The sequence below is a fragment of the Tachypleus tridentatus genome, chromosome 3 (genome assembly GCF_004210375.1).
Source record: "Tachypleus tridentatus isolate NWPU-2018 chromosome 3, ASM421037v1, whole genome shotgun sequence".
Classification (NCBI taxonomy): domain Eukaryota; kingdom Metazoa; phylum Arthropoda; class Merostomata; order Xiphosura; family Limulidae; genus Tachypleus; species Tachypleus tridentatus.
Window position 1 is genome coordinate 104,539,943 of NC_134827.1, and position 17,787 is coordinate 104,557,729.

The 17,787-nt window shown below is 34.4% G+C and overlaps 1 protein-coding gene across 2 annotated transcripts in view; it reads left to right on the forward strand.

Moving 5' to 3' along the window:
- The window catches only part of LOC143247660 (LIM/homeobox protein Lhx9-like), an 84,144-nt gene extending 68,620 nt beyond the window's left edge, over positions 1-15,524 (forward strand). For both annotated transcript variants that reach the window (XM_076496039.1, XM_076496040.1), the window contains exons 4-5: positions 13,106-13,371; positions 15,100-15,524. In XM_076496039.1, coding sequence (XP_076352154.1) covers positions 13,106-13,371; positions 15,100-15,318 — 485 coding nt within the window. In that variant the 3' untranslated portion in view covers positions 15,319-15,524. The remainder of the gene's footprint in view (positions 1-13,105; positions 13,372-15,099) is intronic.
- The last annotated feature ends 2,263 nt before the right edge of the window (positions 15,525-17,787 follow it).

Consider the following 17,787-nt stretch of genomic DNA (forward strand, 5'->3'; position numbering starts at 1 on the left):
AAAACATTTGTCTTCAACTGAATGAAAACCGACGTTTCCTCAAATCCAATATGGGCGGACGATGTCCACCTCCGCCCACATCTACCCTCGTGCCAAAGTTTCAAAGATTCTACACCTAAAACATCACCTCACAATACGTCATATCCTATTGAACAACAAATGATTGTTTAGTAAATAATCATCTCCCCATATATCAACCCGCGGCTGCGCAGAAAGTGTGAAGCCTTAAAACGTAACACATTTCTGTAGGTTGTTTTTCATAAATACAAATAAACAAATTATTGGCTGAAATATTGGAGCAAATATTTATCTAATAACACTAACATTAATACTCTATAGAAACACTAACATTGATACTCTGTAGAAACACTAACATTGATACTCTGTAGAAACACTAACATTGATACTCTGTAGAAACACTAACATTGATACTCTGTAGAAACACTAACATTGATACTCTGTAGAAACACTAACATTGATACTCTGTAGAAACACTAACATTGATACTCTGTAGAAACACTAACATTGATACTATGTAGAAACAGTAACATTGATACTCTGTAGAAACAGTAACATTGATACTCTGTAGAAACACTAACATTGATACTCTGTAGAAACATTAACATTGATATTCTGTAGAAACACTAACATTGATACTCTGTAGAAACACTAACATTGATACTCTGTAGAAACACTAACATTGATACTCTGTAGATATACTAACATTGATACTCTGTAGAAACATTAACATTGATACTCTGTAGAAACATTAACATTGATATTCTGTAGAAACATTAACATTAATACTCTGTAGAAACACTAACATTGATACTCTGTAGAAACACAAACATTGATACTCTGTAGATATACTAACATTGATACTCTGTAGAAACACTAACATTGATACTCTGTAGATATACTAACATTGATACTCTGTAGAAACACTAATATTGATGCTCTGTAGAAACACTAACATTGATACTCTGTAGAAACATTAACATTGATACTCTGTAGAAACACTAACATTGATACTCTGAAGAAACACTAACATTGATACTCTGTAGAAACACTAACATTGATACTCTGTAGAAACATTAACATTGATACTCTGTAGAAACATTAACATTGATACTCTGTAGAAACACTAACATTGATACTCTGTAGAAACACTAACATTGATACTCTGTAGAAACACTAACATTGATACTCTGTAGAAACACTAACATTGATACTCTGTAGAAACACTAACATTGATACTCTGTAGAAACATTAACATTGATACTCTGTAGAAACACTAACATTGATACTCTGTAGAAACACTAACATTGATACTCTGTAGAAACACTAACATTCATACTCTGTAGAAACATTAACATTGACACTCTATATAAACACTAACATTGATACTCTATATAAACACTAACATTGATACTCTGTAGAAACACTAACATTGATACTCTGTAGGAACATTAACATTGATACTCTGTAGAAACACTAACATTGATACTCTGTAGAAACACTAACATTAATACTGTGTAGAAATATTAACATTGATACTCTGTAGAAACATTAACATTAATACTCTGTAGAAACATTAACATTAATACTCTGTAGAAACACTAACATTGATACTCTGTAGAAACACTAACATTGATACTCTGTAGAAACACTAACATTGATACTCTGTAGAAACAGTAACATTGATACTCTGTAGAAACAGTAACATTGATACTCTGTAGAAACACTAACATTGATACTCTGTAGAAACACTAACATTGATACTCTGTAGAAACACTAACATTGATACTCTGTAGAAACATTAACATTGATACTCTGTAGAAACACTAACATTGATACTCTGTAGAAACACTAACATTGATACTCTGTAGAAACACTAACATTAATACTCTGTAGATATACTAACATTGATACTCTGTAGAAACATTAACATTGATACTCTGTAGAAACATTAACATTGATACTCTGTAGAAACACTAACATTGATACTCTGTAGAAACACTAACATTGATACTCTGTAGAAACACGAACATTGATACTCTGTAGAAACACAAACATTGATACTCTGTAGAAACATTAACATTGATACTCTATAGATATACTAACATTGATACTCTGTAGAAACACAAACATTGATACTCTGTAGAAACACTAACATTGATACTCTGTAGAAACACTAACATTGATACTCTGTAGAAACATTAACATTGATACTCTGTAGAAACATTAACATTGATACTCTGTAGAAACATTAACATTGATACTCTGTAGAAACAATAACATTGATACTCTGTAGAAACATTAACATTGATACTCTGTAGAAACATTAACATTGATACTTTGTAGAAACAATAACATTGATACTCTGTAGAAACATTAACATTGATACTTTGTAGAAACAATAACATTGATACTCTGTGGAAACATTAACATTAATACTCTGTAGAAACACTAACATTGATACTCTGTAGATATACTAACATTAATACTCTGTAGAAACATTAACATTGATATTCTGTAGAAACATTAACATTGATACTCTGTAGAAACACTAACATTGATACTCTGTAGAAACACTAACATTGATACTGTGTAGAAACACTAACATTGATACTCTGTAGAAACATTAACATTGATACTCTGTAGAAACAATAACATTGATACTCTGTAGAAACATTAACATTGATACTCTGTAGAAACATTAACATTGATACTCTGTAGAAACATTAACATTGATACTTTGTAGAAACAATAACATTGATACTGTGTAGAAATATTAACATTGATACTCTGTAGAAACATTAACATTAATACTCTGTAGAAACATTAACATTAATACTCTGTAGAAACACTAACATTGATACTCTGTAGAAACACTAACATTGATACTCTGTAGAAACACTAACATTGATACTATGTAGAAACAGTAACATTGATACTCTGTAGAAACAGTAACATTGATACTGTGTAGAAACACTAACATTGATACTCTGTAGAAACACTAACATTGATACTCTGTAGAAACACTAACATTGATACTCTGTAGAAACATTAACATTGATACTCTGTAGAAACACTAACATTGATACTCTGTAGAAACACTAACATTGATACTCTGTAGAAACACTAACATTGATACTCTGTAGAAACACTAACATTGATACTCTGTAGATATACTAACATTGATACTCTGTAGAAACACTAACATTGATACTCTGTAGAAACATTAACATTGATACTCTGTAGAAACATTAACATTGATACTCTGTAGAAACACTAACATTGATACTCTGTAGAAACACTAACATTGATACTCTGTAGATATACTAACATTGATACTCTGTAGAAACATTAACATTGATACTCTGTAGAAACATTAACATTGATACTCTGTAGATATACTAACATTGATACTCTGTAGAAACACTAACATTGATACTCTGTAGAAACACTAACATTGATACTCTGTAGAAACACTAACATTGATACTCTGTAGATATACTAACATTGATACTCTGTAGAAACATTAACATTGATACTCTGTAGAAACATTAACATTGATACTCTGTAGAAACACTAACATTGATACTCTGTAGATATACTAACATTGATACTCTGTAGAAACATTAACATTGATACTCTGTAGAAACATTAACATTGATACTTTGTAGAAACAATAACATTGATACTGTGTAGAAACACTAACATTGATACTCTGTAGAAACATTAACATTGATACTCTGTAGATATACTAACATTGATACTCTGTAGAAACACTAACATTGATACTCTGTAGAAACATTAACATTGATACTCTGTAGAAACATTAACATTGATACTCTGTAGAAACACTAACATTGATACTCTGTAGAAACACTAACATTGATACTCTGTAGAAACACTAACATTGATACTCTGTAGAAACAGTAACATTGATACTCTGTAGAAACACCAACATTGATACTCTGTAGAAACACTAACATTGGTACTCTGTAGATATACTAACATTGATACTCTGTTGAAACATTAACATTGATACTCTGTAGAAACACTAACATTGATATTCTGTAGAAACATTAACATTGATACTGTGTAGAAACACTAACATTGATACTCTGTAGAAACACTATCATTGATACTCTGTAGAAACACTAACATTGATACTCTGTAGAAACACTAACATTGATACTCTGTAGAAACATTAACATTGATACTGTGTAGAAACACTAACATTGATACTCTGTAGAAACATTAACATTGATACTCTGTAGAAACACTAACATTGATACTCTGTAGAAACAGTGACATTGATACTCTGTAGAAACATTAACATTGATACTCTGTAGAAACACTAACATTGATACTCTGTAGAAACACTAACATTGATACTCTGTAGATATACTAACATTGATACTCTGTAGATATACTAACATTGATACTCTGTAGAAACATTAACATTGATACTCTGTAGAAACATTAACATTGATACTCTGTAGAAACATTAACATTGATACTCTGTAGAAACACTAACATTAATACTCTGTAGATATACTAACATTGATACTCTGTAGATATACTAACATTGATACTCTGTAGAAACATTAACATTGATACTCTGTAGAAACATTAACATTGATACTCTGTAGATATACTAACATTGATACTCTGTAGAAACACTAACATTGATACTCTGTAGAAACACTAACATTAATACTCTGTAGAAACACTAACATTGATACTCTGTAGATATACTAACATTGATACTCTGTAGAAACATTAACATTGATACTCTGTAGAAACATTAACATTGATACTCTGTAGAAACACTAACATTGATACTCTGTAGATATACTAACATTGATACTCTGTAGAAACATTAACATTGATACTCTGTAGAAACATTAACATTGATACTTTGTAGAAACAATAACATTGATACTGTGTAGAAACACTAACATTGATACTCTGTAGAAACATTAACATTGATACTCTGTAGATATACTAACATTGATACTCTGTAGAAACACTAACATTGATACTCTGTAGAAACATTAACATTGATACTCTGTAGAAACATTAACATTGATACTCTGTAGAAACACTAACATTGATACTCTGTAGAAACACAAAGATTGATACTCTGTAGAAACACTAACATTGATACTCTGTAGAAACAGTAACATTGATACTCTGTAGAAACACCAACATTGATACTCTGTAGAAACACTAACATTGGTACTCTGTAGATATACTAACATTGATACTCTGTTGAAACATTAACATTGATACTCTGTAGAAACACTAACATTGATACTCTGTAGATATACTAACATTGATACTCTGTAGAAACACTAACATTGATACTCTGTAGAAACATTAACATTGATACTCTGTAGAAACATTAACATTAATACTCTGTAAAAACACTAACATTGATACTCTGTAGATATACTAACATTGATACTCTGTAGAAACACTAACATTGATACTCTGTAGAAACATTAACATTAATACTCTGTAAAAACACTAACATTGATACTCTGTAGATATACTAACATTGATACTCTGTAGAAACACTAACATTGATGCTCTGTAGAAACATTAACATTGATACTCTGTAAAACACTAACATTGATACTCTGTAGATATACTAACATTGATACTCTGTAGAAACACTAACATTGATACTCTGTAGAAACACTAACATTGATACTCTGTAGAAACATTAACGTTGATACTCTGTAGAAACATTAACGTTGATACTGTGTAGAAACACTAACATTGATACTCTATAGAAACACTAACATTGATACTCTGTAGAAACACTAACATTGATACTCTGTAGAAACACTAACATTGATACTCTGTAGAAACAATAACACTGATACTCTGTAGAAACACTAACATTGATACTCTGTAGAAACACTAACATTGATACTCTGTAGAAACACTAACATTGATACTCTGTAGAAACACTAAAATTGATACTCTGTAGAAACAATAACTTTGATATTCTGTAGAAACAATAACTCTGATACTCTGTAGAAACAATAACTCTGATACTCTGTAGAAACACTAAGATTGATACTCTGTAGAAACACTAACATTGATACTCTGTAGAAACACTAACATTGATACTATGTAGAAACAGTAACATTGATACTCTGTAGAAACAGTAACATTGATACTCTGTAGAAACACTAACATTGATACTCTGTAGAAACACTAACATTGATACTCTGTAGAAACACTAACATTGATACTCTGTAGAAACACTAACATTGATACTCTGTAGAAACACTAACATTGATACTCTGTAGAAACACTAACATTGATACTTTGTAGAAACACTAACATTGATACTCTGTAGAAACACTAGCATTGATACTCTGTAGAAACACTAACATTGATACTCTGTAGAAACACTAACATTGATACTCTGTAGAAACACTAACAGTGATACTCTGTAGAAACAATAACATCGATACTGTGTAGAAACACTAACATCGATACTGTGTAGAAACACTAACATTGATACTCTGTAGAAACACTAACATTGATACTCTGTAGAAACATTAACATTGATACTCTGTAGAAACACTAACATTGATACTCTGTAGAAACAATAACTCTAATACTTTCTAGAAATCCTACTGTGTATCGGATGGTGACATTGATGTCTGCGTAAGTTATGCTCCAAGAAACTTCTTTAACAATTTAGTTAAGAACAATGAATGACTGTAAGAAGAGAGACAGTCTAGTTATTATTAATTAGTTTAGAAATATAGCCTCGATCCAGGGTAGAAAATAAACGTTGTGGAACAAATTTCAAACTGAACGTTTAGCCTGGATCGAGTGTAGAAAATACCCGTAATGGAAGATAGTTCAGGTAGTAATAATTACGTTTCTAACAGTCACACAACCTGCTGTTGGTTGTACACTGTAAAACTTTTATTTGGGTTATTCAGAATACTTCCCCAGGTTTATATGATATCATAGAGTGGAGTTCCAGGTGAACCCAGTGAATCGTTGTGTGCAAAATGTATAAAACTTTTTACTTTTGTACAACCAATAGAAATTATGTGAAAGTTGAAGTAAGTTCACAACTGTTTTAATCTGTTTGCATTATATTTAACACCTTGAGCATGTATATCATAGTATTTGTTTGTTGTGTGTTTGTTTGTTGGTAGGAAGGCGTTTCACACCTGGTAAACACTGACGATGTAGAAATGCGATTCATATAAAATATATATATTTAATAATGGAGAGAGAAATCATAAGAGACGATAATTCCAAAGCATCTTAAATCATTTCCATGTAGTTTCTGCCCTGTGTTGGTTTGTGGATGTGTTTTTGTCCTGAATCCCAAGTGTTTTAAACGACTACCACACACGACATAATTATTACACTACGTAATGATTTCCTACAGTGTTTTCGGCTACATCAATTACGATTGAGATTCTTTCTTATTTATAGGAATAAATAACAATTTAGTAGAACTGTTTTTGTGGGTGGTTTGGATGGGTGTGGTTGTTACTAAGCGCAAAGCTATACAGAGGGCTATCTGCACTCTACCCACCACGGGCGCCGAAACCTTGTTTTTAACATTATAAGCCTTCAGACGTACCACTGAGCCACTGGTTCATCTAGTCATCTTATCTTCAGCTTGTAGGAGAAGAATTTCAGAAGCAGTTGAACTATTTTCACCTCAGTGGTGACACAATTACGAAAACTGTAGTAATGGCTCAGTCCAAGAGTTTATAATGTTAAAATTTGTGGTTCGATCGCCCCTCTTTTAAAGCTCTATAAAACAAAGTGTTAGATAAAAATATAATGTTTTCCTTATTATTTTCCATCTTTACATTGTTATAATTTATCTCAGACGAGTCTCCTATTTGTTATTTTACGTACGTTGTGTTGCACGATTTCAAATAGCCGGACATTTTAATTTGATATGTATCACATTTATGATATTTGCCAACAAGATCGCCACACAGAATTTTCTTTCTTAGCACAAATATATTCTAATATAGAAACAACAATGCAATTTATAATAACGGTTATTAGAAATAATGGTTTATATGCAAATGGTTTACAAACGTACAAACAATACTGAGTATTCTATCTGGTCTGAAACTGAATGTTGTGTCAACGGTTCACGGAGAGCGAATTAATTCTATGTTGATGTACCGGTATACTTCCCTGATGACTAGCTAGCTAGCTGCTTCACGGAGCACACGTAAGTGGTTTTCGCTGACGACAATATCTAATTTATCGTAGAAACACTAACGTTAATTCACTTTAGAGCTTAATTCAATTAAGCTGGAGAATCTTCTACAAATTTAGAGAACAGACCGGACTTTCGCCTATATACATTTAACAATATAAATTATATACATTTCTAAAAATATATTAAATTGAAAGAAGCATAGATATGAAAGTAAATATATAATATTAAATCCGTTAGAAAATTAGTGTTTGAATTAACATCACGAAGAGTAAGATAGTTGTTTATTACGTGTGTTAAGCTCCAAACTTCATTGGGCCCTAGATTAATTTTTTTTCTTATATCACCGTCTAATGTGTTTAAACCTGGGCCACAGTTCCGTTGAAAAATTGGTTTCGCTTTCTTTTTCCCCTCGGTGGACTCAGCAGATAGCCTGATGTGGCTTTGCTATAAGAAAACATACTCACGCGCGCGCTTTCCTTTTCAGTTCGGCAGTTTCACGTTTTAATACCTCAGCGTTGCTTTAGTAAACGCGTTTCGATTTTCAGCTCGGTTGTTTGTTTTTGAATTTCGCACAAAGCTACTAGAGGGCTATCTGTGCTAGCCGTCCCTAATTTAGTAGTGTACGACTAGAGGGGAGGTAGCTAGTCATCACATCTCACTTCCAACTCTTGGGCTACTCTTTTACCAGGATTGACTCTCAACATTATAACGCCCCCACGGCTGAGAAGGCAAGCATGTTTGGTGTGACAGGGAGGATTCGAACCCGCGACATATTTGAGCTACTAAAAGAATGTACTATTTTAACGGCTATATTATAGGCCTAATATCATATACAAAACAACGTACTATAGTTACGAGTGTGAAATAGTAGGCCTAACGTATTAATCCAAACAACAAAAAGTACAACCTTAGCAAGTGTAGCACAGGCCTAATGTAACATCATAAACAAAAACTACAACATTAGCAATGCACTATTTTCGCGCTTGTAGCGAAGGCCTAAAATGACATCACAGAGATAATAATTTACTACCTCAGTGAGTACAGCGTAGGCCTAACAGAACACGGTAAACGAAAACGCAGTCGTAAGTATGAAATTTCTCGGTCACTTTGTAAAGACGTTCTAATTATTATAATCACATGAAAATTACTGATTTTCTGTGTAATAAATACGTTTTCATTTTTAATGAAATGCTTACTTACTGGTTAACAAGCAACTTTCCATACCAGTTTAAAACAAGAGAGTAATACCCTTTCTTTATTACACTTTGTTAAAAATACATCCAGAAAGTTATGCGTTTTCTGTTATTTCGTGACATAAATTTATTGGATGTGAGCTACCGCGCACGTGGTATTCGTGTAGTTTTGCTCATATCGAATGTCTTTGCCTGCACGCCTTGACCACGATACAGCTATAAAGACAGCAATGCACGTTCTTAGAGAGGGCGACGCATTTCGTTACGCCCTAAACTTGCTATAAATCTCAATAACTACAGAATGGAAATTGTCAGATTCCATGATTCCAAATTATTCCAAAAAGTTGTTGAGAAATTGTGATGGGTTTTGTTTGTTTTGGAATTTCGCACAAAGCAACTCGAGGGCTATCTGTGCTAGCCGTCCCTAATTTAGCAGTGTAAGACTAGAGGGAAGGCAGCTAGTCATCACCACCCACCGCCAACTCTTGGGCTACTCTTTTACCAACGAATAGTGGGATTGATCGTTACATCCTCCCACGGCTGGGAGGGCGAGCATGTTTTGGTGCGACTCGGGCGCGAACCCGCGACCCTCAGATTACGAAGCACACGCCTTAACGCGCTAGGCCATGCCAGGTCATTGTGATGGGGAGTGAACGTTGGTAATTTTTGTTTAAACGTTTGCGAATATTACGCTAACCCAGTTCTCATTTTACACTCACAATACAATCACTCAAAGAGGAACATAATCCTTATCGTTTAGTAGAAGAAATTAGGATGAAGGCCAGCTAGCAACGACAGGTCTTCAAAAGATCTGAGCAAATTTTCAGAGTAGATTTTAAGGGCTCTCAATGCTGTGTATCTTTTTGTGTCGAACCATATTTTATTAGTCTCTGTTTAGTCTTTTTTGAGAGTAACAAGCACTTTAAACAGTTGTTACTGAATAAAGAACAAAAATTTTAAAAATGAAGTGGATATTTATTTGTTATATTGCTTTGCCATTTAAATACATAGACGTAAATATTTATTCTTAGTGCTAATATTGTATCTCCGTGTTTGGATCAACATTTCAAACAACAAAAATTTCAAGAATAAATACGGCTGAAGTAAAGTTAGGTATTCCCCAGAGCTTCTGCGACATGTAATCTTTTTAATTATTTCACAGACTACTGGCTTCTTATAGAGAAATATTCAAGGTGCTAGCTACTATGGAAGACACAACCCACGTCAAATTAGCTTTAGTTGTCTCTTTGAATTCTAGGATACTAGCTGTCTCTTTTATAATCCTTTTCTTGACCTGATCCGATTGGGTATGCCTGGAGATTAAATTTTATTGGCACATGCGGTGCGACATAAGTCGTCAGGCCTAATCCTTCCTTACTGCATGTGTTCCATCCAGCTAATCTCGCGAGCCAGGAACACGAGCGCAGGCACGAGCTTGTTCGCGCTAGAACAAGGGCGTGCAGGGTATCACTTCAGCTTTCCGTTATTGTTGTTGGAATTAAACGTCGAGAGATTACCGGGGTTTGATGGCAGAGTGTAAGCTTCTTTAGTGCGTTACGTCGAGTTGGTGCTGCCCACGTAGAACGTTTACAAGGGTTAAGTTTCGTTGATGGAGTTTTGTGGATGAATTAGCTTTACTGAGAGTTCAGTTAGCTATTCAATGAAAACAAAAAAACAACTCCACAGTTGTTGCGAGACAGGGTTAAAGTTGAAATCAGTATAGACCTTGTTAATCCACTTTTTATCACGGAAAATATTATTTATAAAGTTTTGTAGACAAGAAATTAAGGATAAGTCTTATAAGTACAGCAACTTTTCTCATTTTTTTGCTATGAAATTCCTAATTATGTATAATGCTTGAAATCCAGTGTTCTGTTCTTGAATAATAACAAAGTCAGCTAAGCATCTTATGTCTGTCTCTTTGATTGTTCCAATTTAATAACCAGTCGGTGTCCTCTCTTCTCTATGAGTTTACTGTTGTAAATAAAACTGAATTCTAGTAAAGGATACGTTCATTTGTGAAAACTGAAAAACAAGAAAGCAGTATATAAACATGTCACCAAAAGATGGCGCCACACAAATGAATAAATCAAAAAACACTCACTAAATATTTGATAACAAAACGCTATAGACTGGTAATAAGTCTTTAGGAGACGTTTTCGCTACGAGCTGCACTAATTTGCACGACTCAATAAAAACATTAATTAGGAATCGGTTGAATATTAAAGAACTATGCCACGTAATTAAGCAACAATAGTGAATTGATAGAAAAAAAAAGACACGATTGTTTGTTTTGAATTTCGCGTAAAGCCACACGAGAGCTACTTGCGCTGTCCATCCCTAATTTAGCAGTGAAAGACTAGAGGGAAAGGCTGCTTGTCATTATCACCTACCGCTAACACTTGGAAAACTCTTTGACTAACGAATAGTGGGATCGACCGTCACATTTTTGGTGTTACGGGGAATCGAACCCACGACCTTCAGATTACATGGAGATGCCGGACCTGCTGCCACTGACTTAGGTGCCTTCCCTTCAGTCAATAAGTTTAAAATTATGGACAGGTAATTTAGTCCACTAATCATGTCTGTTACCAATTTTTTCCGCTAATAATTTTGTGAAGTAAAAAAGTATAGCAAAAGCTTTGTATGAGAGGTAATAAAATATAATTATCCAATTTTCACGAATGTAATGAGGTTCTTGATTATTGCGCGAAATTAAATAACAATCAAACACACGAAAACTGCAATATGGCGCTTAACTTTAGACAACGATTGGAAAGCAGGCTAAGAAAAAAATAAAGAAATTATATTTTTCTTGCACAATCTGAGGTCCCACGCTGGTACAGCGGTAAGTCCACGGATTTACAACGCTAAGATCAGGGGTTCGATTTCCCTCGGTGAACTCGGCAGATAGCCCGATATGGCTCTGATCTAAGAAAACATATACGTTCATACACAATCGGAGAAATTTCTGTGCACGTTCACGTTCTTGCTGGGTTACCAACGTAAGAGAAACAGAAATAAAACATGTTTAATACTGCAAGAAGTTTCCTTCAGCTGTCATTATCTTCCTGATGTTAATGTTTTTAATACGCAGCCACAAACTTGTTACAGAGTTCTTAATGAAGAGACAAAGTCATTATGGAAGATCCTTGTTTCGAAACGAAGCGACAAGTCGAGTTTGATTTCCAGTCACGACCGTTGCTCCACCTACATCGTAGAAACGTGTTGACAATTAATAATTAAGCCGTACAAAGCTTGATAACCTCTCTACCCCTGTATATCTCATATAACCTGTGAAACTTCGTTTCTTATCCGATGTTTCCGGTCGGATGAACGTTTTTTCTTGCGGAACCAGAAGGACTTTATTACGGTAGACACGATCGACGCTGGCCCATTGTGATCCTTCTGCCACTGGTTTTTCGGTCTTTTGCCTTCGAATGGGCACTACACGCTTGATTTCTCGTCCTGGGTACGAAGGGAAGTGAACCCTAAAAGGTTTTGGTATCGTTAGCTCCTAAAACTCTTTTGTTGGGTCTTAGTGTTCCTGCTAATTATTTTTATCCACATTATGTGTGTGAAGGAAGGGGAGGGGGGCTCATAGAAGTTCCTCAAAACACGTTCTGACTTTATGTCATATTTCACGTATTTTTATCTGTTTCAGGATCAACGGCTTATAATTCTACAGAAGGGGCGTGTGGAATGATCAGTTCACAAGACACGCCGCTAGGAGTATTTCAGCACACCACAACGTCACCTTTATCAACTGGCAGAAATACGACCGAAACAAGACCGAAACGCATGCGCACTTCTTTTAAACACCACCAAGTGCGGACTATGAAATCATATTTTGCCACTAATCATAACCCTGACGCTAAGGACTTAAAACAACTGTCCCAAAAAACAGGACTTAGTAAACGGGTACTTCAAGTGAGTTATTTAAATTTGGACTATATATAAAATAAAATGAAAGATAAAGAAATCGCCTTATAAGGATCACGAAGTTTAATAAAATAATTGGAATTGTGTGTAAGATAAAAATAAACGCACTGTGAAAACAAATTTCATTGTTAATAAAGTAACAGTGGCGTTAAGTAACACAGTTAAAACATTTTTTTAAGTTTGTTTGTTATTGAATTTCGCGCAAAGCTACTTGAGCGCTATCTGCGCTAGCCGTCCCTAATTTAGCAGTGTAAGACTAGGGGGAAGGCAACTAGTCATCACCACCCACTGTCAACTCTTGGGCTACTCTTTTACCAACGAATAGTGGGATTGACCGTCACATTATAACGGCCCCATGGCTGAAAGGGCGAGCATGTTTGTAGCGACGGGGACATTTTTTTTTAAGACAAGGCTAAGGAAACTCCCATTTTATTAATTTACTCGATGTAGGTTTTTAACCAATAAAAAGTTGGAATATTTGATACATTACGTGTATCTGTTTTCAGCACAGGGTCTTTAATCATAATAAGTGGGTTGTGACCCATAGTTATATTAATCTACCCATATATCTATTAATAATAATACTTTTTGTCTGTCCTGAAAATGCGCGCGCACTTCGACGGATGTAAACAAAAGGCAGATGTAAATATACTTTAGTAGGTGTTTTGTACAATATATTAAAGGCTTATCAAAGATTTTATAAAGATCTAAAATTAGGTCTTAGAATAACATTATAAGTTTATATACTGATAGAATAAAAAAAAAAAGGTAAAGTTTAACCCTAGCTAAACTACAGCAAAAAAAAACGTACACAAGTTACGATATTAATTTATCTATTTATCGAATATAGGCTTAACTAATGTTAGGCCTAAGACAAGTTTTCGGTGTCTGGTGTTGGAAGTCTTTCGTATTATTCTCTAAATCCTGTATTTAAAAGATAAAAAATTGTTGCAATAAAGATACTCATTTGACGGCAGGTGTTTTGTGGGTATCTTCTAGTATATATAAATATTAAATGTTTCTTCATAACAAGTGTATAGTTAAGTTTCGAAATATGATTCAGAAGAAATCGGACTTTATTCCCAGTTATCGTTTAATTACCATATATATTTGGTTTTGAATATAAAAAAATGAATCAAACATATTTAAAAAGTGATTTTATTCGCCACCCAGTGGCAATAAGAAGAACTAAGAAGAAAAACAAACATTTTTTTTTGTTCTGGTTCTTTTATAAAGTTAAAAAAACTTCTGTGATGAAATGTCATTTACAGTTTTAAGTTAATATTTGATAAACTCCTTATTTCCGTTATGTTTAAATTTCCAACTTTGCTGTATTTATTAGAATACGCCTTTTATAGGGGTTTCGTTAAGAAAACAAAAATTATGCAGTTTATATACTCCCTGGGCTGTATAAGATAAATATTATAATTGTATTTTTAGTCGCCGCGTAGCGGCTCATAGAATTGCTCTAAGTTTATTGTATTTTATTTATGTACAAGCTTTTAATTCATTGCTCCATCTATTAACCGATTTAAGATTAATTACAGCCGCGACTATTGAGAATTCCCACATGTTGTTTTTCTACAGTCTAATAACGTTGTACTTATACACTTTAAATATTTATGTAATTTGGTTAATTTGTTTCCTTTATACTTAGCAGATTATGTCTCAATCATTATTTTAAACTTAATAGAATTATAAACTTGGTCTTCGTAGGTCTGGTTCCAAAATGCGCGAGCCAAGTGGAGAAGAAACTTGTTGCGTCAACAAGCCCAAGGACCGGAAGTTGTCCAGGATTCAAAACCACTGACTGAAATGACGCCACAGGAGACTTTATTCGGCGCCCAGGGGTCTTCGTTGAACCTTACCGAAATGCACCCCACACAAATTATGAAAGAAGAACAGAATGCTTCCTCGTGCACAATGCTGTTATAAGATCAAAGGTCAAGGTCGAACTCTTTAACGTTCATTTTTCTTTTATGTTTTAACCCTACTACGTACGAGACTCAGTAGAGAAGCTAGCTCTTACAAGTACGATAGTGAACGAAAGCTGTGCCACCTACTGTACATTTTTTGAAACCAGAAATCACTCTGGTGTAGTTGACAAAGCCAATAAACTTAGGTTATCCTTCTCTTGTTAACTGCTTGGTTTCAGTATTTTGTTACCAACACAGTAGGGTTTGTTTTGTTTGTAATTTTGCACAAAACTACACGAGGGCTATCAACACTAGCCGTCCCTAACTTAGCAATGTAATCGTCATCACAACCAACCGCCAAGTCTTGGGCTACTCGTCTACCAACAACGAATAGTGGGATTGACTAGATGCTATTTACTTTAGGATTTATACTCGAATAAAGCAATTTATATTAATTGGAAACAAAGAAATGATGCTGAAACAAGAGTACTTAGAAGGACAAGTGACGTCGGAGGTCAAAATCGTATTAGATTAGAAGACAGCAAGATATATGATATTGATTCTGGAGAATATGGGAACGCTGAAACCTCTAAAACCATTACTGCTATATCCAGCTATATCGTTTTCATGCTACATGTATTTCAGATTTGAAAAAAAGATTCTGAATAGTAGAGTCAAGTAGTTTATTTCTACCAATCAGCACCTTTTGAAACATAATATTTGAAAATTTGGCGCGACGCCTGTGGTAAACATAACGATTTCTTAAACATGAACAGAATCTCACAACGTAATTGAGACGAGTCTTAAATCGTGAATAACACAACGTGACCCCTGTTCGTTTCTTTTGATGGCAAGAAACCCACTCGAAATTAAAAGGTATATCAGAACGGCTGGTATTGGTATTAACACTTTTAGTGGCCATCTTTTGTTAACCTGAAGATGACCTAAGAAGGTCGAAATGTTGTATCTCTATTTTATTTGTAAAAGCGATAATACCCATATCAGCCTCGGTTCGTTTATTTAATATCGGATTTTCCTTGCTATTAAATCTATGATCCCCATGATGAGGGGATTTGCTGATTGTTGTTATTGTTTGTGTTGTTCCGCTTAAAACTCCTAGAGGGCTATCTGCATTAGCCATCTTTAGTCTTCCAGTGATAGACAAGAGAGAACGTATTACGACTACTTTCACACACGTGTATGAACTATTAATAACGTCTTTACCTACAACTATCTATTTCGCAGACATCTCAATACATAACTTGATACATAACTTTGAAGAGTAAGACGGCAGCACTGAAACTAAGCCGAAAAATGTGGCCATAATTGATCACACAATAAAGACACACGAAATGCGACGCTAGAGGGAGAACCAGGACCACCCATGACGTCACAGTTAAAGGTTCACATCATTGAAATAAGTGGTAGTGATAGAGGGCTCGAGTAAATCAGTAGGATGATGGTCAGAAATAAGGGGGATTCTGTTGTATATTATTTAAAGGTGAATTTAAATTAATCAGTGCGTTAGATGGGCGAGATTTAAGTTGCACAAACATAAATAATTATAACACCAGAAAACAAAAGAGTAGAAACCTGTAGGAAAATCTTCATCCAACGTAAACTGAAACACGAGAGAAAATTATATGGTTCTATTTATCAACTACAAACAACGACGATGCTAATGAAAACCCATCTGTGTGAAACCATCAGTAAGAATCAGTAAAATGTTACAGAATGTAAAAAATATAAATATATCGAGATAACAACTAAACAATGTCAATTTCGGATACAAGATTTACATAGAATTAAAAAGGTCAATGGCCCGCAAAACGTTAAAAACACATTGAAGGTGAACAGTGTCACCCTCGCCAATGACACCATCTAGAGTTGTAACAACGGTTTGTTTGTTTTGAATTTCGCGCAAAGTTACACGCTAGCCGCTCCTAATTTAGCAGTTTAAGACTAAAGGGAAGTCGGCTAATCATTACCAATTATCGCCAACTCTTGGGCTACTCTTTTACCATCGAATAGTAAGTGAGATTGACCGTGATATTATAACGCCCCCCACGGCTGAAAGGGTGAGAATGACAGGGATTCGAACTCGCGACCCTCGTATTACTAGTCGCGTGCCTTAACAACCTGGCCATGCAGGACCTTTATAACGACAGCATGACAGTAAAATGTGGACTGTTGTGACTCGTCGCACCAAACATGGTCGTCCTTTCAGCCGTGGGGGCGTAATAATGTACGGTCAATCCCACTATTCGTTCGTAAAAGAGAAGCCCAAGAGTTGGCGGTGGGTGGTGATGACTAGTTGCCTTTTTTCTAGTCTTAAACTGCTCAAGTAGGGACGGCTAGCGCAGATAGCCCTCATGTAACTTTGCGCGAAATTCAAATCAAACCAATAAATGTCTTCTTTTTACATCATTTACCATATACGGGTACTGAATTATCAATAACAAATTTGTTTGTACGATGTGTCAATAAA